Genomic DNA, 27,412 nt, shown 5'->3' with positions numbered 1-27,412 from the left:
GCACACGGAATCTTCATTGCGGCGTGTGGAATGTTTTAGTTGGCATGTGGCATCTTTAGTTGCGGCATGCAACATCTTTCAGTTGTGGCATGCAGGATCTAGTTCCCTGATCAGGGATCGAACCCAGGCCCCCTGCATTGGCAGTGCAGAGTCTTAACTGCTGGACCACCAGGGAAGTCCCAAAAATACCTTGATTTTATATATATAATATAAAATGTATTTTATGTAGCTATGGAAAAATGACTTACTGAAGTAAGAATTTTAAAATATATTATCTATGTAATATACTGGCAGAAAAGATAGGCAGTGTAATGTGTTTAAAAACATAGGACGTCTAGCTTTTCAATCTTGTCTACATGTCTTAATAGTTATGTAATTTTGGGGTAAATTAATTAATTTAGGTGTTCCTTAGTTTTCTTGTCTCTAAAATGGGGATAATAATAGTATCAACCTATCATTGTATAAGGATTAAATGTATTAATACCTGTGTTTTCTTAAATATTTTGTCTCACAATAGTATATCCTCAAAATTAGTGGCTATTATCGTCATTATTATTATGATTATCATCATTGTAATCATTGTGCAGGTAGAGAAAATTTGAATTTGTCATTTGAAGAGTTCAGAAATTGCTCCTAAAATATCATTAAATTTATGATAAAAGTACCTTCATATCTGATATTTTGAACTTGTTGCTTCAGAATCACCAAAAACCTTGGCAAAGTGCTGGTTTAGAAATCCTCAATTTTTAATTGGGTAAAACTTTGACATATTATTTAATTTTAAATTCAGGGTTATAGCTGTTTTTGTTTCTTTAAAGTTCCGTATCTCAGTATTAAAAGAATTTCTTTTCTTAAAGTTAGTACTAGAAATTTATACAGCATTATATTTAAGACCATTACGGTAGCAGTTTTATTTGTTCGGGGTGTTAAATAAGTTTTAATTTCCTTTTGATATTTTTGTATCTAATTTTAGATTTAGAATTATGGAAGGAAATCTTGATAGCTTTTAAAATTCACAATGATAAAGGAAGGAGTATGTGCATAGTATAGATTTTGTTGGAAGAAGCTGAGAATTTATTCTCTTTTTTCTGAGATTTTGATTATATACAGATATTTTTAAGGTCAGTTTTACTAACTGGCAGAGATAAGGGAGAGGTGTCTGCAATTTTACCATCATTTAATTGTTTACAATTTAATTTCATTTATTATAACCTTCTAAAATTTAGCTTTACACATTCTAATGACAAAATTTAAAAATCCCTTTCTTGTTTATGGATGTTTTCTATGTATTGTCAGTCTTGGCTGCAGGTGATTTTTTTTTTTTATAACACAGAAGAGGATGTTTTCAGTAGACATTTATGTCAGGGAAATGAAAGAAATTAAAATATACTGATGATATTACATTATGAATTTTTTGTAATGTTTTGTTTTTTACTAGTTTATGAATTGTCTTACAGAGATACTAAAAGTAATTGCAACCCTACTTCGAAATTCTCCCCAGTGCCCAGAGAGCATGGAAGTTCGCAGAGCCTTTCTTTCTGACATGATTAAACTTTTTAATAACAGCAGAGAAAATAGAAGGTAAGCAGGATCAGAAAGCATTTATTTGCAATATTCAAGTCTAGCTTTGAATAATCCCATTTTTTCTAAGAAAAATTGCTTTAAATACCATGAAATGAATTTTCTATATGCTTTTTTCATTAAGGTATACAAGTAATGTACACAGTTAATTGAGCTTTCAATACCACACTGTTTGTTTTCGATGCATAATAAAGGTGGTTGTTTTGTTTATTTTGTTTTAAACTTTTACATTTTTAGAATTCTTTCAGGTGATTTATTTTTTTAAGTAATTCCAAGTCCTCTTACAATTTTCAGGAGCTTGCTACAGTGTTCTGTGTGGCAAGAGTGGATGCTTTCTCTCTGCTATTTTAATCCTAAGAATTCAGATGAGCAAAAGATAACAGAAATGGTATATGCCATATTCCGAATCCTACTTTACCATGCAATCAAATATGAGTGGGGTGGCTGGCGTGTGTGGGTAGACACTTTATCAATCACACATTCAAAGGTAAGTTTTTTAAAATGAAAGTGTATTTTAGCATTTTAAATGTCTGTAATTTTGAGTTTTATTCTTCAACAAAATTTTATATACTTAAAATCAAGGAAAAAAGGCAGATTATTCTCTGGAAATGCAGTGAAGTGAACAACTAAAAAAGGGAATAACTAAAAAGAAATATAAAATATTTCCAACTTCTTCTCTATCAAAATAGTTTTGTTCCAAATGTCATTTTCATGCGTGCTTAAGTTGATAAAGTGAAACCTTATAACACAGCATGAAGGAATTTATATTTTCAAGTAGCCATTTTCAAGATATGGTTCTCTGAAATTTGTAGTATTTTGAAGCTTTTTGAACACAAGGTGGCGCACAATATTCAAAGATGAGAAGTTATTTTAGTAGTATAAGGTGGTTGACTAAACAGAAAAAGCTCTGGCTAATTTTGCCTTTGCTCATGTCGCAGTCAGTTAAAGAACTGGTTTAGAAGAATCACTAATCTTTCTCTTTTTTTAAACTTAAGCCAGTGTTAGTTATTTATGTATAGCTTTTGTTTAAAAATATTAATGAAATGTCCTAGACATACAAAAAAGTATAAGGAATAATGTACCTACCAGTGTTTATGGAATTGGGTTCCCTATCCCAATTGCTTTGTCTACCATTTTCAACCCCTCTCTCTTCTTCCACTCACCTGAATTTGGTGTTTTCATTATTTCTATGTCTTATTTATGTTTTAACTATAGAAACACACAGACACACAGACAACACACTAAAGAATTTTATTTTTCATGTGTATACTTAATATGAATGGTATTGTATTAAATGCATTTTCCTGCAACTTTCTATTTTTACTTATCATTGTTTGAGATTCATCCATATTGACCAATGTAGTTGGTCAATTTTCTCAATTGTATGTATTCCATGGTATGACTTTATCTGCTTACCAGTTGATGAGCATTTTTGATGCGTTTTGTATATATTGGGAAGTTTCTCTCTATATATGTTCCTAGAAGTGGAATTGATGATTTGTAGGGTGCAGATGTTAAACATTACAAGGTAATGCAATTCCTTTTCCAAAGTGGTATATCAGTTTACATTCTTGCCAGCAATGTATAAATTCTCATGGCTTCATATCACCTTATCACTTGTTATGGCTAGAGCTTAAAAATTTTTGCAAATTTGATGAATTTTAAATGCTGTGTTTCCATAATACTAATTTTCATTTTTTTGTTGTTTTGTGGGAGTTCTTCATGTATTCTTGGTCTTAATCCTTTGCTACCTATATTGTTTATGAATGTCTTCTGTCAATTTGTTGCTTGTCTGTTTATGTTTGGAGTTTTATGTTTGTGTCTTCTGAGGAAATTTTACATTTCAAATAATTAATGTAGTAAAATTTATTAGTTTCTATTATGGTTTATGGTTTTTATATCTTGTTTAAGAACTCTTTCTATATATACACAGAAGGAATATAGTTAACAAATAAATATTAATTATAAATTAACTAGAAGGATAAAGAACAGAATTGATAAATTTGGTATATCTTTAAATGTTTTATTGACTGTCATAGCTATTACTCTGGAATATTTTGCCATTCTATTGGAATATATTGTCATTTCCCAAATATATGTTTTTGGGTGTTTGAATAACTTTTAGCTATTTGTAAGTACGTAAGAGTTATTCATTCTTCTTCCTCCTTCTTCAGTGAGAGGAAGGTGTGTTATTATCATAAGGATTTACAAAGATATCTTAGATTGGAAGATACTACTCTACAGATTTATGTTTGAGAATAATCCAGTGCTAAATAAGGCAAAGATGTGATTTTCTAAAATGGCTTTGTTTTAGTCACTGCATTTTTAAGCTGACCAGTTTTAAGCTGACCCCCTAAGGCAGGGTTCAGCCAAGCATGGCCTGAGGGCCAAATCTGGCCTGGCCTGTTTCTGTAAATAAATTTTTATTGAAATACAGCCACCTGTATTTATTTATATATTTTCTAAGACTGCTTTCATGTTAAAAGCATTGAGTATTTGTGACAGAGACTCTTTGGCTCCCAAGCCTAAAATATTTACTATTTGGCACTTCACAGAAATGCTTTGCCACCTTTTGTCTAACTTACTTTAGTTTGTGCTGATGCCCAGCTATTCTGGTTTCGGTTGTAGTGGGCTACTGCAGTCTGGACTGATTTTCTGCTGGTATTATTTTTTCCCTTTACAAGAGATAATGAGAAAAACGGTTGAGTTTTGGTTTCACATAATTTGGATTGGACTTCAGGTATATCTGGGAGAATTCTCAGTTAGGGAAGTGCCCATATAAATTAGATTTAAAAAAATTTCTACATATTCTATGTTAATTCAGCACTTTTGTGTACACTCCAGTTTGTCGTGTCCTTAGGAAGAATGGCGAAAGGAATGTAACCTTTAGAGCAGTAATTCTTGAAGTACAGCCTGAAGACCTTGGGAGCCCAGGAGACCATTTCAGGGAGTGGTGAGGGCCTCCTTTTCCAGCTACGTATCTAGTTAGAGGATGGATTTTTTTCATGTACTGCAACCAAAACTATATAATACAACAGATTGAATACAAAAACATATATTAGAATGTAGCCATCTTCTATTAAACCAGAATTGAAAGAGATTTGCAAAAATATGAAATAATAGCGTTCTTCTCATTATTATTATTGTTTTGAAAAAGTCATTTTTCAAAAAATATCTTATTTATATTAACATATACTGGGTTTATTGCTTTTTTGAAATGAATTAATATTTGTAGAATTTCGTAGTTTTAATTTCTAATATGGTAGCTAGTAATAGACATACCCCATATAAGTAAAGATTTTCGGGAGGTACCAGTACTTTGGATCCTGAGACTAAAATGCTTGAGAACTGAAATGATAGGCTATTTAGGTCCAATAGCCTAGTCTCGTCCACAAAACAAAAGAGTCAGACTTGGAGAAATCTCAGGCACCTTTGAGCTATTGAGCATTTATGGCTAAATATTATATCCAGTCACCAGTCTATTTGTGTAAGTAATGAAGAGAACATGGGCTTTGGAGACAGGATAGTCCTGGGTTTGAATTCTGATTTATAGTCATTTTTAGTTGTGTAAACTCAGGGAAGTTTCTAAACTTTTCTTAACCATCGATGTCTAATCTAAAAATGGTAAATGTGGTAATATATGTGTATATCTGAAGTTAGGAGTTAATGAGTGAAATCACAGGAAATAGAATTAAACGACTATTTTCCTTTGTTATAGTTCTGTCATTCCTCCTGTTAATTCTTTTGTTCTCATTCTTACTGCCAGCATACTAGTTAAGGCCCTAGTCACTTCATGTTTGGTATAAATACAGCTTTTAAAATGAAGAATTAATTACATCCAAAATAATTTGCATGGCATATATGCTATGAAGTGTTATAAAGGAAACTGTGTGACTACCCAGCTTAAAAAAAGTTCTCCCTTTCTAATAACTACCCTCCTCAACCCAAATCTAATTATCATTTTGAATTAGTGTTTATTATTCCCTTCTTGAAAAAGTTAAAAGAATGTATTCCTAAATAATATAATCTCTCATTTTACCTGTTTCTGTATTTTATGAAAGGGATGTCGTACTGTGTGAGCTCTTTGTTACTTATTTTTTCTCATCAAACCTTTTGTCTCTAAGATTCTTTCTTATTGTTACATGTAGCATTGCTTCATTCATTTTCACTGCTATGAATAATTCAGGTGCTCAAAGGCAAAGGTTTTAATACCCCCCTTCTCTCTCCTCTCTCTCCTTCTCCCCTAGCCTCTTTCCCCCCACTTCCTCACTCCCTCTCTTCCCCCTACTTTCTTCCTCTTCCCAATATCCAACGAATCACCACCCAACCCCCTGCATTGGCATTGACTGTGGATACCTGGTGCAGTCTGTGCTACCCTCTATCACTGCCTAGCTAGCTTGCTCCCTCTTTGCTTATTTCTCTGTTTCTTCTTTTAGCCACCATCTCCTTCTTTCCCATCCCTCTCCTTCTCTTTCTTTGTTTTTCCCTCCAGTGTTCCTCCACCCTTTCTGTACCCCCTATCTTCTCTCTCCCCACCCCTCCCCAACCTCTTCTTTTTCTCTGTTTATATTTGTTTTGTCTCTGCTCCCTTCCCCCCTCTCCCCTGTCTGTTGGTCAGACCCTCCATGGGCTCTCTTACTCGTTTTCAGTCACTCTGTGTCTAGGTCTTACTCCAGTGGCCCACCTCTTTTCTTCCCCTTTCTACCTTTATGTTTCCTCTTTTTGTTCTTAACACTCCTCCCTTTTGTTTTTCCTGTCTTCTTCTAGTTGAGTACCTTCAGGTTTACTACGAAAGATAGAAAGATGAATCCGGAACAGATCTTATCCTGAAAGAAGTTACTTTCTAATACGGGAGATAATACATGTACTGAAAGACAGGGCAGGAAGGAATAAGTGTCCTAGAAGAGAGATTCACAGTGAAAGGAGAGGGCCTTTGAGAGGTTTGTAGAATGGATGTCATTTGACTACAACCTTGAAGGGTAATAAATAAGATTTGGGTACGTAGAGACTGGGGTGATGAGAATCACTGGTGGAGGAATTGGCATAAGCAGAGGTGCATAGATGATTTCCCTGAGGGAAAAGCATGTGGAATTGTTTGGTTTGCTTGGGGGCGTGTAAAGTACATGAAGAAGAGCAGTAATGTGTCATATAGGAAATGTAGACTAGTATTTATTTAAGCAAGTATGATCCTGTAATAACTCTCATATTATATTCTTGGTCAAAAGTGGCTGTTAATTGTAAGCTCTCAGCAGGGATGAAGGGTTTTATACTTCGTCATATCTCCCGTAACGGGGCATAGTGCTGAGTGCTTGGCAGTTGCATGTTAAATATTTGTTTCAGGAAGGAGGAGGAAGGACTACGCCATCATTGTTTGGGGCTATTTGGTTCCACTGTCATGTGGCGCCATGCCACCCTGTGTGTGCCTTAGTGCCTCAGTCTTCTCTTATCCACGACCCAGGAAATAGCCGTAGCAGCTGTCTTTAAATTACTTATGTCAGAATCTATGCCTGTGTCTATCTGAGTCTATGTCAGAATCACACACAGTATGTTTTAGGGATCATCTCATCAGAGGAACTTGGGATGCACATCTTCTAGTTTCTTGGACCCCACCTCAGAATCCTAATCTGAATCTCGTGGTATGTTCCTAGAAATCTGCATTTTAAAATAAGTCCTTCTTATGTACTCTAAATTTTGAGGGCCCCTCAGATTGTACAGGGAATTATTTTGACTAACTTTTATAAAATTATCCCCTTCCCACTTTCACACTAAGATGCTAATAATAATATACTCTTTAGAAAGCATAATGAAGATAGAAGAAGTCTATGTAAATTAAATATGGACCCCAGTTATGACCCCTTAATACATTTTTTATCATAAAGGAAAATGTATTTTTTCTTTCTGGGAGCATATTTTAAGGCACAGAAAATGTTAAAGGAAGAAATATAAACTACTTTTCTTATGAAGTATCTGAAATCAGTATTTTTTAGACTCAAATTTATACACAAGAAACCCAAAACAGGCCTTAAGTTTTCTGTGTGAATTTATATATATATAAAATTAGTTCATATTTTTCTTTACTCCAGTGACTTAGGGCTTTAAACAGATCTTAAAACCTTTGCAAGGAAAATAGTACTTTACGGAGAGGCTTCTTTTGCCTACTTTGAGCCAAGAACCAGTCTTTGCCTCAAGTTTTAGGATTACAGTTATAAAATGGAGTAAACAGTGATTAAGTTCATGTAGAGTATTTTGTCTGAGTAAAACTACACCTGTCCCTTTTTGCTGTTAAAGTATACCTTAAAGAATAAGTGCTGAAGCTTTACTTTATGAGGGGGAAAAGAAAAACTTAAAGTTACAAGTTGCTTCTTGTGATTTTCACCTTTAATTTTAATGTTTCATAAATGTCTTTCAGTTTTATTTCTCTTTTATGAATTTTCTTCATTGATTAAAAAGCTTTTTTCTCTTTAATGAAATTTATATAAAGTAATTAATTTGAATGTAACTATGTTAATTTTTTTTGAATTTTAATATCTTGATATCTGTTTTTAAAGTAAAATGGAAAACTTATACTCTAAAGCTCTTCAAATCAATATTTAATAAAGTTTAGGATGGAGCTGAAGTGATTGAGTAAGTAGGTGAACAATTTGTAGCATGCTGATAAAAGTTCTGCTGAAATTATTGGAACCAAATTTTTTTCTCTGAAGATATTAATTCTAAAGGTTTACAAATATTTCAACGCATATAATACTGAAATAATGTATATTTTTTCCTGTTTGCAGTCATTTAAAATCTTAGTATCACAGATTTATAACATGGTTCTTCATAAAGAACTGGTGTGTAAAAAACTAACATTGCAGAATTGGATAGCTTTTGCAGAGTTACATCAGGATACATGTAGCTGCTATAAAAAGCCAAAGAAACTCAATTGCAATTTTATTGTCCAGTTTGATAGATATCCTGCCACCTTTGTAGCAGGGAAGCTGTTTGTCACTGTATCCCTCTCCTCCAACAGCTGAACTAGGTTTTATAAGCAGTAATGCGCTCTTCTAGTGTAACTGTACTTTGTGTGTTTTCTAGATTTTTATTATTCCTCTTTTTCTTTACCTTTTTTTAATGCTTCAAATTGAACATTATCTTGAGTAATTAAATAATACTGTTTTCACTTGGTACGCTAAAATGCTTCTACTCTTTAATTGAAATTTAGATTAAGGCATTTAATATGTTCTGAATTGTAAGAACTGTCCAAAAACATTTTTTTCTAAACAATAAAACTAAAACTGTGTTTTTTCTAGGTGGCCTATATTGCCAAGGTAGAATCAATCTATGACTTAAAATAATCAACAAGTAAAAGTTTTTTTCACTTGACTTAAAGATATGATATGACTTAGATTTTTCTCCCCAGATGATAAATTTGGGGTAAAGTATTTAGTTATCTTGGATTATTTAAATTATCTTTAGATTTATTTGCTGTTAACAGTCTGATGAAATGGCTTAAACATAAATGTCAGTCATTTTATATAAGAAGAAAGTACAGTTTAGGTTGGGCAAAAAGCATGTGGAAATCAGTTTTGTTAGAATTCGCTAAGTGGTTTCTTAAAAGTATTTTTAAAAATCACAAGGTATAAACTGGCAAATATAAACATGCATGTATTTGTATGTGTGAGTTTATGGTGTCTATGTAATAAAATTAAAAGTACGTATTCTTGTAAGAAATTTCAAGAGTTATAAAATTTTCATATTTCATGGATTGTCAGTATTTTATACTTAATTGCTAAAGTATTCGTTGGCTTCAAACTTTTTAAACAAATAGTATTTATTGTTTTTTTATTTGTACAATTATATGTGCTCATTGTAGGAAATGTGGAACCTACTGCAAATGTATACGCACAAAATCCAGAAATCACCTCTTATCCAATCACCTGTGCATGACTTAATATTTTGGTGCAAGACTTTACAGTCTTCTGTATATAAATATACACACACATATAATTATTTTCTTATAAAACTATAATACTTACGTTATTTTACTGTACTCTTTCAATTAATGATACACTTCTTACATGAATTTAATGGCTGCATATTATTAGGTATATGTATATTGCATAATATTATGGGAGAAGTAAAGGTAAGAACAAAAGCTGCAGCTTTGATGTAATGTCTGAATGCTATCAGACCACATGTAGTTCTAGGAAGGAATGATTGAATAAATGATTCAAGTTTACTTTTCATATTCTGGCATTCTCCAAAATTTTATTGGAAAAATTGGTGGAGGTGATATTTTAAAAATCTGTTGAGTTGTATTATAGTGTATTGCATATGCACTATAGTTTAATTTTCCCTTGTTTTTGAGCAGTGATGAGCCTGCGCCTGTATAACTGTCTCTTATTTTGTAGGATAAATTCCTAAGGTTCGATTAGGAGTCTGCACATGTTTTTAAAAGTTTTAGTAGGTATTGCTAAGTTGCTATCTAAAAACTTGTGTATGAATTTATATTCTAGCTTTGCACAAGAGTACCTGTCTGGATTGTTCTTAAGAAAATAAAATTGGTCAAGATTAATCTTTGTAAAAACGAAAAGATTAGTAAGTTAGTAGCTGTGTGATACTATTTTATGTCGCTGTGCTTCCTATCTTCATGTATATAAAATGAGGGTTATGCTACCTGTCTTTTTAGGGTTGCTCTGAAGATTGTCTGAATATACGCCAGATGCTTAAAATAGTGTACACTAAGCATTCTGTGTATCTCAGCTGTTGTGCAAGTATTTAAAAACATATCTGGTATTGCCCATCAAAATGAGCTTAACTTAGTATTTATTACGTGTATATTTTTAGGCATGTTGTGGAATAGGGAACAATTATTGATTAGATGGAAGTTTTCATACTTTAAAGAAGTTGGAGGGAAGAATATTTCTTTAAGTAAATTTCTTTTAAATTAATTCTAGAATGTTTCCATGTGTTAGTATGATTTATAGAGATTAAGAGAATACTAAGTTGGTTGGAAGGCTTTCTTTAAATTGCATCCTCACTTGGTGTTAATAAAGAAGTCTCATTCAAAAATCATTTTATGAAAGAGTAAAGTTTGTTTTTATATTTACTAGCATTGCTTACTAAAAGGGGTGAGCTTGAGACCAAAAGTTGCAACTTTGATGTAACATCTGAATATCAGACCACTTAAAATTCTAGGAAGAAATAATTGAGTGAATTAATTTGCTTTTCATATTCTGGATTTCTCTAAAACTCTGTTCAGAAAAATTAGTGGAGGTAATTTTTAAAAAATACATTGAAATTAATTTAAAATGTAGTTGAAGAGAACCAGAGTCAGACAATAGTTAAATTAGTAAAATTAGATTTTATTCAGGAACTCTTGTAAGAGGGGAAAAAAAGACCTGAGTGTAGAGATTGGCTTAATTCTGAATACAGCAAGGAGAAATGGGGATTTTATAGCCACGGAACAAGGTAGGAATGGGGGGAAGGGCTTCAGTAGATGGAAATTTAATAAGAGGAAACATGTGGGGTGGGGGAGATTCTGGTTAACCGGACTTCAACAGGGTTCTTGCTGAAGACAGGCCAGGCTGATTAGATATCACCTGGGAGATGGTGGGGAATGAGGAACTGATCAGATGTCAGTGTGAACAGATATTGAGGATGGGGGATTCTCTCTAAACTGACCTAGGATTCTTGCTGAAACTCAGAGCTGTAGGTCTGACGAGGACAGAGGGCCCAGGTGAGACGAGGATTCAGAGCAACCTTACTAAAATTTGGTTCCGGAGAGAGTGTTTGTCAATGTAAACAAAAATACAATTGTATTACTTTTAAATTTGTTTTTTTCCCTTCCTTGGCAGTTTGTATATAGGTATGTCCCATTTTTTGTTTTTCATTATTTTTTTTTGTAGTGGGTTTATTTTAAGCTACATATAAGTGGAATAGTAGGATTTACAAGTCAAATTCATTAGAAAATAACTTTGTAATTTGTCTGTGTTAAATCACAGAGTTGCCTTCTAAAAAGAATTTTTATTTATTTATTTGGCTGCGTTGCCTTTTAAGCAGTGAATAAATAAAGCTTGCCCTTACCTGTATGATAAAATTTTGATTCCTTCTCATGGTTCCCAAAGCCTTTAGTAGTCTGTTACCTCCTTGCCATTGACACTGCTTACACTATTTTTATTGCTCGTCACTCCTAGAAATGCTTTAATGTTACTGCTTTACCAAATAACTTCAGTGTCTTAAATGAACCATGTTCTTTCACCATCCATTCTTACACATACCTTCTTAAATTCCTTCTGCATGGCATCTCCCCTTGCTCTTAATCCTTTTGTTTCCTCCATATGAGTAATCATTAATGAAGACCAAACTTAAATGTCAGCATCTTCTCGGTACTTCCATTTATTTCTAGGTACAATTAAGTAATTTCTGTATACTGCCAGTAGTATCTTGTGTATATCTCTAAATTACACTTTCAATTACTTGAAAAGGTCTTTAAAACATTCCCAAAGGGCACACAAAAGGCATGAACAAATGGAAAAACATACTTCCTAGAATAGGAAGACTCAACATCATAAAGTTATAATAAATTAACATTTCTTTAGGTTATTTTATAAAGTTAATGAAATCCCAGGAAAATACTAATTAATCATTTTTTCTTTTGGTGGAGAAAAAACAGAGTAAACTAATTATTAAGGAAATGTAAGACAAAATAAACAAGTAAAAACATCCAGGAAGACTCTGTAAAGAACAGTGAGGGGGACTAACTCTACTGAATACTAAAATACATTACCAAATGTCAGTAATTTAAAAAATGTAGTATTGACACCTGAAGAGATAGGCTGACCAGGGGAGTAGAAGAGAAAGTCCAGAAATATACAAAGTTCCATATAAGACTTTAGTACATTATAAAGGGAAAACTTGAAGTAGTCCATAAATATTGTTGGGATAATAGAAGATTCATCTAGGGGGAAAAAAAAGTTGGAGTACGAAGAAATTTAACCTATGGATCAATGAAATGGGCTGTGATGGGGGTGGAGGGAGAAACAAAAGTACTTGAAGAAAACACAGATAATTCTTCTGTAACCTTGGAGTGTGTAAGAATTTTCCAAGTATAATTTAGAATCTAGAACCATTAAAGAGAAAAAAAAGACTATTTTTTTTACTATATTAAAACATATAAAATCCTTTGTGACCAAAAACCAAACAATACCATAAGCAAAAGTCAAAAGGCAAATGACAAATTTGGGAAAACTGTTTAGGACCAGAGCAAAGATAACATTCCTAATATATAAAGTGCTCCTAGAAATAGATACGAGAAGACAAACTAATAGAAAAATGAATGAAAACCATGATCAAACAACCCATAGAAAACTAAGTAAAAAGTACTTTAGATTTATGAAAAGACACTTCGTAAGGGACTGTAAATTAAAACTATCCTGAGATAGTTCACTAAGATATATTAAGTGACAAAAGAAACTGTGGAACAGTGTGTATAGTGGATATTAGTGAGTTAAAAAAGTGGGAAAGTGAGAATTTGTATTTGTATGTATATGCACAAAAATACTCTGGAATGATACATAAGAAATTAATAACTGATTTACCTGATTGTTGGGGAATTGTACAGGTGAGGACCAGTGGTGGGAGGGAGACTTTTACACTATATACTGTTTTATATTTAAATCATGTGAATTGTAGGACTTTCCTGGTGGCGCAGTGGTTAAGAATCCACCTGCCAATGCAGGAGACACGGGTTCGAGCCCTGGTCTGGGAAGATCCCACCTGCCGCAGAGCAACTAAGCCCATGCACCACAACTACCGAGCCTGCAGCTCTAGAGCCTGCGAGCCACAACTACTGAGCCTGTGTGCCACAGCTAGTGGGCCTGTGTGTCTAGAGCCTGTGCTCTGCAGCAGGAGAAGCCACCACAAGGAGAAGTCAGCACACTGCGTTGACAAAGAGTAGTCCCCGCTCACTGCAACTAGAGAAAGCCCACACACAGCAACGAAGACCCAACGCAGCCAAAAATAAATAAATAAATAAATGAAAAAAAATCATGTGAATTGTAGAGGAGAAAAACTTTTCCTTTTCCTTTTCCTGTCTTAAGGTCCCTGGCAGGACATGAAAATTAAACTAACAAAGAGAGATTATTAGGAGAAAAGCATGTGCATTTATTTAATATGTTTTACGTGAAATGGGAGTCTTCATAAGGAAGTGAAGACCCAAAGAAACGGTTAAGCCTGAGCGTTCTTGTACTAGGTTTGATGAAGGGTGGAAAGTCGTGGAAAAGCGTGGAAGGACAAAGGGTATGAACTAAGAGTAGTAAACTGGGGGAAAATCATCAAGGCCTGTTTATTCCGATTCCTCTCGGCGTACTTCTGTCTTTGAGATAAGGGTGCTCTTTTCCTCTGGGCTATAGGCACCTCTCACATAAGAAGCTTCAAGGAGAAGGGGGAGATGAGAGAGACCTTGTAGAACCTGGTGTTTCTATGATTTGCTTCGGGGAGGATGAAAAGGTCAGAGAGTCTTTTCTATACCTACTGTTTCTCAAATTCCTTCATCTTAAAATAGTGTGCCAATGTGCCATATTTTGGGGTAATGTGTTCTGAATGCAAAGTATACTACTTATTCAAAAAATGTTTTTGAGCTTATTACATGATGAGTGTATAGCGCTTATTACATATGTGACTTGTTTTCCTCACGGGATTGTTTCTCTTTGTCCTTTGTTATCGAATGTATAATGTTGTCTTCATAACTAATTATTTTAGGCAGTTTTCTTAGGATAACCTAGGCTATATGCTTAATATCCCTCCAGTCAGGTTGTATTAGGGTAGCATTTAAGTGCTTAGGTTTGACCAGAACATTTAGATTTGTAACCAGGGTACTTTGCATAAAATAGATCAGTAAATATGTGTAAGCTTATAAATATTTATAATTTGATTTTAACTGTTATATCTTTTATACCATTATTGTTGTAAGCTGTTGCAACAGAGTCTCTGTAAAATATCTCCTGTTGTGTGGTGGTGATCATTTTGAGCTATGCTTATTGATATTCCCATATGGGAAGATTCAGCAATTTTTATTTTTATTTTTTTTAATATTTGTTTATTTGGTTGCACCAGCTCTTAGTTGTGGCAGGTGGGCTCCTTAGTTGTGGCATGCGAACTCTTAGTTGCAGCATGCATGTGGGATCTAGTTCTCTGACCAGGGATTGAACCCGGGCCCCCTGCATTGGGAGCGCGGAGTCCCATCCACTTGCACCACCAGGAAAGTCCCTCAGCTATTTTCAAAGAAAAATATATCTTATTTATCAACTGTGGAAAACTTGGTAACCTAAGAATTAGAAGTTAGCATATCATATACAGCTGGTATTTCCAAAGGAAAATAACATACAATGAAAGAGATATATTTACTTCCAAAAAGAAAGCCAGTTCCTAAACATTGCTAACATTTAAAAGTCTAAATTTTACAGGTTAAATTTTTTAATACATGGATTAATAATGTTAATCTCTTGATATATTGCATTCATCTTTTATCTCCTAATCAGTAAATTTGAATGTCAATTAAGTTGAAAGTAATGGCTGAAGAAATGTTATAGTTATTAGCTTATGAGTATCTTTAGTAGTTTATAGAAGTACTTTCCAAACATTACAAACAGCTATAGATTAGCTATCTAGTGATTGTGAACATTAATAACTAGTCTTTTAGCCGAATAATTTAGAACAGTGTCTGGTAATTAGGAATTATCAGTCACAAATACCTTTAGGAGAACGGTATCAAAAAAATAACAACAGTGATAATTACTCAGTTGCCATTTAGCTTTTCGACTATTGGAGTAAATTAAAAGGAGATTTAAAAATCAACTTCAAAAATGTGAAAGCACTTCTAATATTCATATTTACAAAGGAAAGAGTTGGTTTGCTTAGGAAAGACAAAGCACTATTTTGGTACAGATTTGACTGCAAATCTGTTTATCACAAAAGGAAATATATTCCTTGTGGCACATTAAGAATGTACTTTATGAAACTGTACATTGCTTTGAATTGAAATATATATTATAGAAACCATCTTCTTGTGCTTGAAAAATTAATGTTAAATACTACCTTTTAACCTATCTTTTCCAATGGACAGTTGAAAGTTTGTCTGCTGGTTATGAATGTAGTTAGAATTGAGAAAGAACTATATTACACGTACCTATATTTCACCTTTAGAATGAATGGTCTCTTATCAAATGGTTGAAAGACTAACTATGATGACAGTCATGGAAGTTGTAACTTAAGTGAATACTAGTAAGAGCATCATGGAAACAAATCTTTAAGAGAGAGTTTGTGATAGCAAAAATATGTATCTTCTGTTGGCCCTGAAGGGGACATGAAAATCCAAGAGGAGTTCCTCAGATTGTTTATAATCCGCAAGAAAGATCAGTTCTGTATAATTGACTATATGCGATTGCTACAGTAAGGTGTTATAAAACTTTTGTTCTATGATACCACTACGTTAGTAACCTTAATAAAAGCATTAACATAAAAGTGTGAATGAATTTTTTTAGGACTCTTACCATTTTCACATTTTTTTCTGTTAAGTTTGTATCCTATTACCTAATAAGAAAAAAATATATATATATAGTAGTATTTAGATGTAAGCTTTGGAAATGTCCATTAAATCCCTGTTGTACACCGTTTTAGGATGATGATTGACATTCATCATAAAAATACATTGGGCAGGTATAGTCATAGGATTTTGAAATTTTACTGTACTGTTTTAACATCCTGGATAAGTTTTATAGTGGCAGTAATGTAGGTTCTAACTCTTCAGTTTCAAGTCTGTTTTATTCATTCTTCAAAACAGTGCTCTTTAGTATAGGAGCATACTTGGTTTTGAAATGGATTGCAGTGTTTTTGCTGATAACTTTCTTTTGTGATAGTTATATTAGTTGAACTAGGGAGGTGGCAGTCCCCCCTCACATTAGGAGTATCACTTGGTCTTGTCATAGGATGAAAACTTATCCTTACTCTACTAATTATCCAATGTCTCAGTTTATTTGGATTTATTTTTAATTTCAATCACTAAAAGTTTTAATTTTTTATTCGCATTCTGCTGCTTCAAACTTTGTTGATTTTTACTTATGTGTTTTTCCAGACATTTGCAATGATTCTGTCTGTTTCTATCACTTTGTACTTTGTGATGTTGGCTCAGAATACACTTACATTGTTAAAACATTTGTGATTCTTTTCACTTAATGCCCCTGTTTCATCTTTCATTATTATTATTATTTATAAATTTACTTATTTATTTTATTTTTTGCTGCGTTGGGTCTTCGTTGCTGTGCACGGGCTTTCTTTAGTTGCAGCGAGCAGGGGCTACTCTTTGTTGTGCTGCTTGGGCTTCTCATTGTGGTGGCTTCTCTTGTTGTGGAGCCCAGGCTCTAGGGCATGTGGGCCTCAGTAGCTGTGGCACGTGGGCTCAGTAGTTGTGGCGCACGGACTTAGTTGCTCTGTGGCATGTGGGATCTACCCGGACCAGGGCTCGAACCCATGTCCCCTGCATTGGCAGGCAGATTCTTAACCACTGCGCCACCAGGGAAGTCCTCATCTTTCATTATTTAAATGTAATTGATTCAGTCTTATTTCCACATGTCTGTGATCATCCAGAATTATTCTGAGTAGTTTTTCGGATGTTCAGAGGTTATATCTTGGAGCCAAGCACATAAGCTGAAACTCTCACTGAGACAGGAGACAGGGCACCATCATTCTTGATGTTCATGTTTGAAAGAAATGTCTCCAGTGCCCCCAGGAAAGATATCCTAGGGATGCTAAACTAGAAAGAGGCTTATTATCTTTTAAAAAGATTTACATACGTCTCCAGTTACCAGAGAAAGTATTTCCAACTTGAGGTTTTCTAAAGGAAATGCTAAAGAGGAGACAGGGAGTTTTCTTTCCCTTTTTGCACCAGGGAAAATTTAAAATATGAAATCTTCTAGATCTGTATTTACCCTTGTACTACCCATTTTAGAGAGGAAAAATATGAGCAGCAGAGAAGTCAAGTGACTAGTATAGAATCACATAAGAGAGATGAAAAACGTGTTTAAGAGTTAGATGAGGAGCTCTCCCAGGTAGTAGAACCAAAAGACAAAGGCATGAAAAATAGAGAAATGGTAAGAAAATTAGAGGACCAATCAGTGCAATCTCAAAAAATAGAAATCCCGGAAAGGGAGAACAGGGGTAAAAGCGGGGAAGAAGGTGTAAAGTATTCAAGAAAATTTCCCAGAACCAACGGATATTTGTTACTAGACTGGAAAGGCCCAGTGGGTATATTTAGCACAGTGGATCAGAATAGACCGGTTGCAAGAATCATTGTGGAATTTCAAAGCACTAGGAACAAGAGAGGACTTTATAAAATTTCATGAAAAAGAACAAAATAAGTCGTATGAAGTATCAGGAATCAGAAAGATCTCACACTTCCCAACAGTAAGCACAGAAGTAAGAAGGCAGTGAAGAAATACCTTTCATATTCTGGAGGTAAATGTTTTCCGACCTACAATTTTATCTGACTTTTAAGTATGAAGGTAGAATAAATTTACTTTTAGGTCTCAAAAATTTCAAGCAGACTGGAGGATATACCGCATCAAAAGGAGAGAATAAAACAAAGAGGAAGATATGGGATACAGGAAACAGGAGAAAGATGAAGGGGATCTCCAAGACTGTAGTGAAGGGAGGTCCCAGAATGGCAGCTGTGTAGCAGACATATGACTGTCCATCAAAACTGGAATAGTTTGACTTAAGATACAGATATAGGGGGAGCTATTATTATTAAAATGCCAGATGCCTTTGTAACATCTTTTTAAAGCCTGAGGACAAATTACCCACATGAGATGGGCTCATGTTCTCATGACTACTTGTCTTCACCATGTGTTGATTAGTTCCTGTTCTCTCTAGTCCTGCTGCCTGGATCACCTGAAGATTCTCACTTCACCCCTCAAAAATGTGGTCTGCTTTGTTCTCCTTCTGAGAGTAGAATAGTGAGCTTAGAATTGGACAATACAATATAAAATAGTTTTCTTCTTGGACCTTACTTATGCCAAATACCCACTACCTGGCCCCCACTAGGCCTCATAGATTCTCTTATCCTGTATATTTCCCAGTGTTTCCTAATGACCTTGCCTATAGACTTCCCCAAAATAGCCTTATATATCCTCTTAGAGAAGCTGGAGCCGGCTCCAATACACAGATTCTGTGTAGCTTGTCTTCTCCTTGGAGCCTTTCTTTGTTGTGGCAATATTGGCCTTTCTTTTACAAAACTAGCTGGGTTTATGGTATACTTAGCTTCTTAGTTTTTAGGTAGTAAAACTATTAAAAAAACAAGTAGGAAACAGTTAATAGAAATGCCAGGATACTGATTTCCTCTTGATAGGGGTGGGGAGATTGGGAGCACAGTTGGGGATGGGCACATAGGGGAATTGTGAGGTAGTAATAGTGTTCTGTTTCTTGATGTGGGTAACATGGGATTAAAAAATTACTCTTTAACCTGTACCTATAGATTGTATATATTCATGTTTATTTATACATTTTATAATAAAAATTTTAAAAATCCTTAATTTGAATAAAATCAAACCCAATGATTATTCAAAACTAAACTCATTCTATAAGACTGTTGTATTATACATTACATGTGTATCAGAATAAAATTCAGTCTTTAACATAGTCTGTACTGCTCTCTAATCATGATCTAGCCAATGGCTGCATCTTTGACTTTATCACCTACAGTCTCTGTGTGCTGGGTTCTTATTGTTTCTCAAACGTACGGAGCTTATTTTGGCTCCAGGGCCTTTGCATTTGTTCTTCCTTCGGCCTGAAAGTCTTTTCATTACATGATATTCATGTAACTTGCTCTCTCACTTTATTCTTGTCTCTGTTCAAACATAACATCTCCAGAGACCTTTCCCAGTTACCCTAGTAAAACATACCCTCCCATCTAGACTGTCATCTTCAGTTATTCTCTATCTCCTTTTTTTCTTCAAACCTCTTACTATTACTTGACATTATCTTATATATTTACATGTTTATTTTTCATCCACTCCATTAGGGTATAAGCACCATGAAGGTAGGAACATTTTGTTTTTCATCACACAGTGTCTGGCATACTGTAGATGTTCAGTAAAGTTTTCTTGAATGAATAAATGAGGAATTGGTCAATTAAAATAAAGAACATCGTTCAAAGAAGATATCAGCCTTCTGGGTGTAAAAGAAATTGATATTTTGTTAATGTCATTGTGCCATTTTACTCTTTAGTGTTGCATACATGCATTTCATTTTGAAATATTCAAAAAAGTTCCCCACATATTTAAAATTAGGAAAATGTTTATTTCCTAAACATTCTTATCTTTAGCTATACCACATTATGGCAAGAATGTACTGCATATGTAATGAGCAAAGGCTAGTTAATAGCTATGGAAGGAACTGTGTACATTATGCATTATTTATAATTTTGTTTGCCTTGTATCCACGTGGATACACATCTGTGATTCAAAAAGGCCTGTGAATCTTTGGGCATGAAAAATCATCTTTTCTTTTTTTGTTATCATCTACCATCCTCCTATACTAGGGCTCAATAAAGGTTTGTTGACTAAAAGGTTCAATTTACTATATATGTTATAATAATATAGGTTACATAAACAAACAATTCCAGCATTGATAAACTATAATTATGCTTATACCTTCTGCATGTATTATACTTTTATTTTTTTGAGAGGTGTTCCCATTGAAATTCACTAGCAGCAGTCACATAATGGTGGCTATAATATAATGATGCTTGATGAGATAAGAAATTCATAAACCTTTTGACATTGAAAATCACAGCACTGTCTTTCATACTTTAACCGTAAAAGTTTTCCATTTATTTGGGTAAAAGTCTAATAAGCATGATATGAGGATGTTCACAGTGCTGAATACATAGTAATCTCTTACATACAGCATACAAGTGGAATGAATGGTTGTGTGGATGGATGAACTGGAACTTTCAGACCATTTGTGATCAGTTCAACTTTGAAAATTATGGTTGACCTTAGGGAAAGAGTTGGATCTTTTCATTTCATTGCTAAAAGAATTTATATTCTTTAGCTTAGTAAGTAAGAGAAAGTTTTAGTAGCTTAATAAATATATAGAGAGCTGCTATAATATATATAATATCTAAGTGTGTGATTTGCATCATATATGAAGTGAACATAATTGATATTTTTTATCTCTGCTGAGAATAAATCATGGGGAGATGGGTTTCATTGCATTTGAAACAATATATTACGTAGTGCACAAAGCACTTCCCAATGGTACATACTTAGATCCTGGTACAAGTTATAGAAGTCAGTAGAATATAATGTACTCTTTTCCTACATTATATGTCTTTAAGAATAGGTTAAATAACTATATTCTTGTTATTGTTTGATGCCATGCTACCTGTTAGCATTAAGATTAGCTATAAGTTTTTGACTGTTTAGATTTTTGTGATTGACTTACCTTTTGTTTATCATTCTGTAAATAAAGATATTATAGGAAAACTGTCTTACTGCATTATATAAACCATATATTTGAAAAATTAAATATTTTTATGTTCTGTATGCTCTGTTCTTTCTTTCTTTTTTTTGCATGTTTTGACTGCTTGTATGTTTTTCATGTAGGTCACTTTTGAAATACATAAAGAAAACCTTGCCAATATATTTAGGGAACACCAGGGAAAAGTTGATGAAGAAATAGGGCAATGTTCTTCAAGTCCAATTCAAGCAGTCTCTGGCATTAGCAGGGATGTTAATGTTTCAGTAGGATCCCAGCAATCAGATACAAAGGATTCTCCTCCTTCTTCTCATATCACCAGAACTAGTGATGAAAAGTCAAGCATTGGGAAGACAAGTTCCGTAGAATCTGCATCCATTGTTGAACTGCAAACTCACAATACATCTAATGAAGAAAGGACAACTGTGCAAGAAAATCAGGAGTTACTGGATGAAGTCCCTTTAGAAGAAACACTGAAAAATGAAACAACTAATGCAGAGAGTTTAGAAGGATCTTCTGACATAATAGAAGCTGTGACTGTTTCCTCTGATTCTTTTAAAACAACTGGCAAAAATATAATGACTGTCAATGAAGTAACTGCTTCCATAAGTTCTCCTTCAGAAGAGGATGCTTCAGAGGTGCCAGAATTATTGGATAAGTCTGTAGTAGAGGAAGAAGAAGATGATGATTATGTAGAACTGAAGGTAGAAAGTATTCCTACTGAGGAAGCCAGTCTCCCTACAGAGCTCCAAGATAACAGTTTGTCTCCAGCTGCTTCTGAAGCCAATGAAAGAATGGACATGTTTAGTAATGACCACAAGTTAATATTTCAAGAGGAACAACCTGTAAGTAAGAAACAAACTGACACTGAAACTCGAGATCCTAAAGATTCTGAAGTCTTGACTATGACAGCATCAGGGTCTTCAGCTACCTCACCAGGAACTACTGCTTCCCAAGCAACTGTTCAATCAGATGTTGGTCAGATGCTGGAGGTAGGGGAGAAGACTAACCTCGCCGGAGAAACCAAACTACATAGTGATTCTAATAGTAGTACCTTCGAGTCTCCTACTACTTCTGAGCAGAGGATTGCTAAGTTGGATGCTTCCAGTGTTGCTACAGATACTGAGAGATTGGAATTGAAGGCCACTACAAACATGGAAGCATCTCAGCGTCATCAGCCTGTGCTTGAGGTGATTATATTTATTATCTTCTTGAAGTGTATTTGCATTGAGTTGAAATAGGACAAGTGTATAGACTTAGATTTTATTTTATTTTATTTTGGAATTGGTTCATAACCTATTTGCAATTACATAAATGCAGTGAATGTGAAGATTATTATCTTTAGCACAGGGTTTGGCTTTCAGTATGAGTTTGTTAAATGGCAGCTTTTATTATTATTTTCACCACAGTATCATCAAAAGTTACTACTTTCAAGTTTCAGTGTTAGTGTATTTTTAGCTTATAAAGCAAACATTGGAAATACTTTTACCCTTTATTTGATGACCCAGTCATAGTTAGGACGTTAGTTTTTTTTTTTTTTTAGGACGTTAGTTTTTAAGCAGAATCTAGGACTACCTTCCTGCAAAACCACCTGCCAGTGTATGATTTTAGATACAAAGTATGTGGTTTAAAATTGTTCCATGAGGTCTGTTTACTTTTTTAAGAGACAGGAGACTTTGTGCGATCCAGAGACACAGCTTTCTTCCTTACCAGTGTCTCAGAGAGATTCATGACACCACTGTGGGTGCATGTTGTCATTTCCCACTTTAATCAACTCTTACTTCTCCTCCTCCAACTCTTTTTTTTTTTTTTTTTTTTTTGCGGTACGCGGGCCTCCTACTGCTGTGGCCTCTCCCGTTGCAGAGCACAGGCTCCGGACGCGCATTGTTTTTTCTTAATTCTAGCCAATTTATAATCCAGCTATGGCTTTTCTTTTATGTCAGTGTTCAAAACCAAAAGCTTCTTGATTCCTTTATAAAATGTTGCATTAGCTGGTGATAATACTAACATGGTTCCTAGCCAGTTACTGCTGCGTTGTGCTGATTTCGCATTTTTTACATCTTTGCTTTAAATGTATTAATGTTATTACTCATTGATAATTTTTCTCTGATTTAGTCCCTTAGTATCTTAAAATGTGAGTATTTGTTAGATGAATTACATAGAAGCTATTAAGTTATTAATGTCTACCTTTGAAGTTGAACTGATTTTATTCTTTTTAACTTTCTCTATTAGATGTCAAGGCAACAGGAGCAGCCAGGGCAGGGAACAGCACCAGATGCAGTTAATGGACAAAGGAGGAATTCCAGATCTATGTTCCGTATTCCAGAGTTCAGATGGTCTCAAGTGCATCAGCGTTTGCTCACTGATCTATTATTTTCAATAGAAACAGACATACAGATGTGGAGAAGGTTTGTCCATATGTTTATTATAGAAGATGTATATAAATTTTAGTGTTTGTTTTCAAAGAAATTTATATAGTTGACATTTTGCAATTAATTTCAGTCATTTGCTTAAAAAGTAGGTTATAACTTATTTCTGTGGTAGGGTTTTATTGAATTAATGTTTATTCTCATATAAATGAGGTACCATATTTAGAGTATAAAAACTTGAAAATTTTTCTTTTAAAAAATTTGCTGTGTACTTTACAGCATATAATATAGCATATAATTTGCCTGAATGTAGGTCTACTGACTGGGTTTATTTCTAGAAATAGTAAAAAAAAGAAAATTGGGATTTATGTAAAACATCTAATTTTCCATTGTATTTTTAGTATAAAGAGTCTGTGTATTTCAGATTATCCTCCATTGTATGATTTATGATTTTAAAAGTGCCTAATGTGTTTATTGTTATTTGTATACTACTCTTATTCTGTTTAAGGACATTTCATGGCATTGTCTAAGAAAACGTTATTAGAAAAATCGTTTTTAATAGCACATTTAGCACCATTTACCTCTTAGTTTTTGCCACTTCTTAATTTTGGTCCTAGTTAAGGATAATTTAGTTCAACTTTTATATTAAGTGTAAGATGAATAGTGTTAACATTTCAGCACTGAAAAAGGGCATGTGTAGTAACTGCTGATATGGAATGGTCTACATCTTCTAAGGAAGTATACACCCTCCTCCAAAATGCCTGCCGCATCATTATCTTTCCTCAGCTTTCAAGATGAAGCAAAAGCACCTTCTTATCCTCCCTCCCCTCAAGTAGGCAAACTGTGATTTCCTTTTTTTAGCTTTATCAGTAAACATCATTTATCTTTGGACAGCCATTCAACAAAGACAGTAATGGACTTCGTGAATAGCAGTGATAATGTCATCTTTGTACACAACACAATTCATCTCATCTCTCAAGTGATGGACAATATGGTCATGGCTTGCGGGGGTATACTGCCATTGCTTTCAGCTGCTACATCGGCTACAGTAAGGACTTAACTACTATATAAAGTTGGTGTGAAAACATGACTTATGCATTCTTATTGATTAAAACTTGAATGTGATTGTTACTATGCATCATAGGTTCTGTAATTCAAAAGCAACAGAATCCTTTTATAATTACTTGAAAGGACCTTAGAATCTGTTCCAGGAATGAAGGGACTAAAAAGAATGTTTAATTATTAGGGAGGAATGAGTTAGTGAAGAATATGACTGACAGTGTTTCACCTGTATGTATGCTTTTTTTTTAGATGAAATGATAAGGAAATCCCTCTGTTGAAGTAGATTTGTGAAAGCCTGGCTTTTTGTAAAATTTAGAGATCTGTGGACTGTATCTCATAAAATTGGATTTTTATCAGAACATAAATGTAAATGTCAAACTTTATTCCTTACAGCATGAGCTGGAGAATATTGAACCTACTCAAGGCCTTTCAATAGAAGCCTCTGTGACATTTTTGCAGAGACTAATCAGCCTTGTGGATGTTCTTATATTTGCAAGTTCTCTTGGCTTTACTGAAATTGAAGCTGAAAAAAATATGTCATCTGGAGGAATTCTGCGGCAGTGTCTCCGACTGGGTGAGCTGTTAAAACCCATTACTTAGGAATTTACTTAAAAATTTTTCAGTGATCCAGACGTATTAAATTGAACATTTTCTTTTTCCTGTTGGTGGGAAAAAGTGTGCTAGGCAATTTGTCTTATGCTACTTTTTAGCCTCCAAAGAGTGAAGGACTGTGTATGTACTGGCTATAGTAGTACTTGTGAAGGTAATAGAGGAGGAGGACGTGTTTTGAAAATTCTGCATTGATTCTGGTCAGCATTACTTCTTCTCCGCCCACCCCCAACCCCCCAATCTCTTTTTGCTTTAAAGTAGTGCTTCTTAAATTTTAAGATGATTCATACACATGGATCACCAAAGGATCTTGTTGAAATGCTGATTAGATTGTATAGGTCTGGGATGAGACCTAAAATTGCCTTTCTACGAGGTAATGCTGATGCTGCTTCTCTTAACAAACACACTTGAGTAGCAAGGTTCTAAACTAGCATCATTCAAGTATAGCCTTTATCCAAATAAGCTGTGATAATTTGTTAAAGCAGTTAGTAAGATTATTAAATCTCTGTTCTTCTCCTGGAGGCAGTTCTTCCTTAGGTGAAAGTTAAAGTAAATTAAATGAAGTTTTAGTGATATCTGAACTTCCTTAGGTGAAGAAGAAAATTTTTTCTCTATGCAGAAGGTGTCCTGTATCTAGTCATAAATACTGAGACTTTGTTAATGATTTGCTTATTAAATGGAGAGAAGTAGGTGGAGAAACGGGTATCAAAAAATGGAAGCAAAATCTTTAGGAACCATGGCCATATGAAGACAAATTAGAAATAAGGCACCTATGAAAATATAATACCAACAGTGGAAAATCTAATTAGTTAATGAAGTATTTCCCCATATTTAGCAAGAATATCCGTTACTTAAACAGATGTACTTACATTTTTTTTGGTACAATAATTATTTTTACTCAAAATGCTATTCAAAGTACTTTTAAACTTAGGATGCTCTAAAGGACTTGGTATACTATTTTTAGGGAGTTTTAAAAAAATTTTAATTGAGAGAGATTGAAACGGTAAGCACAACAAAACAGAAGCTATCATTTATTGACTACTGTCATATGTCATTGCTGATTTTCACGAGTCACCAATCATTTTCTTCCAGCCATTCATTCATTTGTATTTTCTTCCTTTTTTTCATGAGGCAAATTGAGATCAAAGAAATTAGGAAATTTGCCAAAAATTTAAAAGCTATAAATTGGTAGAGCTGGAATTTGAATATAGTTTAACTAATGTTCCTACTCTTTCTGTTATAAGATACACCCTTAAACTTTATATCAGTAATATAATTAAAATATTTAGAACCCATTGCTTTTGTATATGCCATTTTTAAAACCTTTCCACTTTCCTAAAAAGAGTGCACTTTTGGAATTGAAAGTACAAGACTACACTAGCAGTGCTTCACTATACTCAAGAAGTATTAGATTCAGAAGCTAGGGGAATACCGTATCTCCCTCATTTTCATAACTGTAGAAGAAAATAAGGAAATAATTCAGTGTACTCCAGCACCACGTGTTCTCCTTGTTCAGGATCACTTAATAGAATATGGTAAGCTTGGTAAACAGTCCAAATGTTTTTGTTTTTTTTAAAAAAATAAGTAATTAATTTATGGCTGCGTTGGGTCTTCGTTGCTGCGTGCGGGCTTTTCTCTAGTTGTGGTGAGTGGGGGCTACTCTTCGACGCAGTGCGCAGGCTTCTCATGGTGATGGCTTCTCTTGTTGCAGGCTCTAGGCTTCAGTTGTTGTGGCAGGCAGGTTCTAGAGCGCAGGCTCAGTAGTTGTGGCGCATGGGCTTAGTTGCTCCGTGGCATGTGGGATCTTCCCAGGGCTTGAACCCGCGTCCCCTGCATTGGCAGGCAGATTCTTAACCACTGTGCCACCAGGGAAGTCCCAGTCCATATGTTTTGATCCCTGGTCTCCTCACTCCTGTTTTCCTGAAGTTGGGGTTGAGAATGTAGGATGGCAACGGTAAGAAGAAACTGTGCTACTGAAATTGATTGATACTAGGCATTCAAATGTAGTTTTTAACTTTGTAATGCAGACCCAAACTTGATTTTATGCAACGTGTGACGAAAGTAGTGGAAGAGTTATTTTCCTGGGCCTGACTCCAAATTTGACAGAGTTGTATTCCATATTCTCTCTCCCTCCCTTCTTCACTGTGTTCGTTCCCTTTTCCCAACTGTTGTTGCTCTCTTTCAGCACCTTTCTCAATACTTTCCCTTTTCAATTCTGTGTGTGCTAGCCATATGATAGTCTGGTGACAGTTAAGGTCGTTATCACTTAAGTTTGC

The 27,412-nt window shown here is 34.3% G+C and overlaps 1 protein-coding gene across 3 annotated transcripts in view; it reads left to right on the top strand.

Moving 5' to 3' along the window:
• The window catches only part of LRBA (LPS responsive beige-like anchor protein), a 728,899-nt gene that overhangs the window by 147,533 nt on the left and 553,954 nt on the right, over positions 1-27,412 (top strand). For all 3 annotated transcript variants that reach the window (XM_033402948.2, XM_033402953.2, XM_012535502.3), the window contains exons 21-26: positions 1,458-1,581; positions 1,876-2,068; positions 21,225-22,286; positions 23,329-23,504; positions 24,360-24,513; positions 24,921-25,101. In XM_033402948.2, coding sequence (XP_033258839.1) covers positions 1,458-1,581; positions 1,876-2,068; positions 21,225-22,286; positions 23,329-23,504; positions 24,360-24,513; positions 24,921-25,101 — 1,890 coding nt within the window. The remainder of the gene's footprint in view (positions 1-1,457; positions 1,582-1,875; positions 2,069-21,224; positions 22,287-23,328; positions 23,505-24,359; positions 24,514-24,920; positions 25,102-27,412) is intronic.

Source organism: Orcinus orca, chromosome 4 (genome assembly GCF_937001465.1).
Source record: "Orcinus orca chromosome 4, mOrcOrc1.1, whole genome shotgun sequence".
Lineage (NCBI taxonomy): Eukaryota > Metazoa > Chordata > Mammalia > Artiodactyla > Delphinidae > Orcinus > Orcinus orca.
The sequence above is the reverse complement of the archived record's forward strand: the minus strand, read 5'-3'. Positions and strand labels throughout refer to the sequence as shown.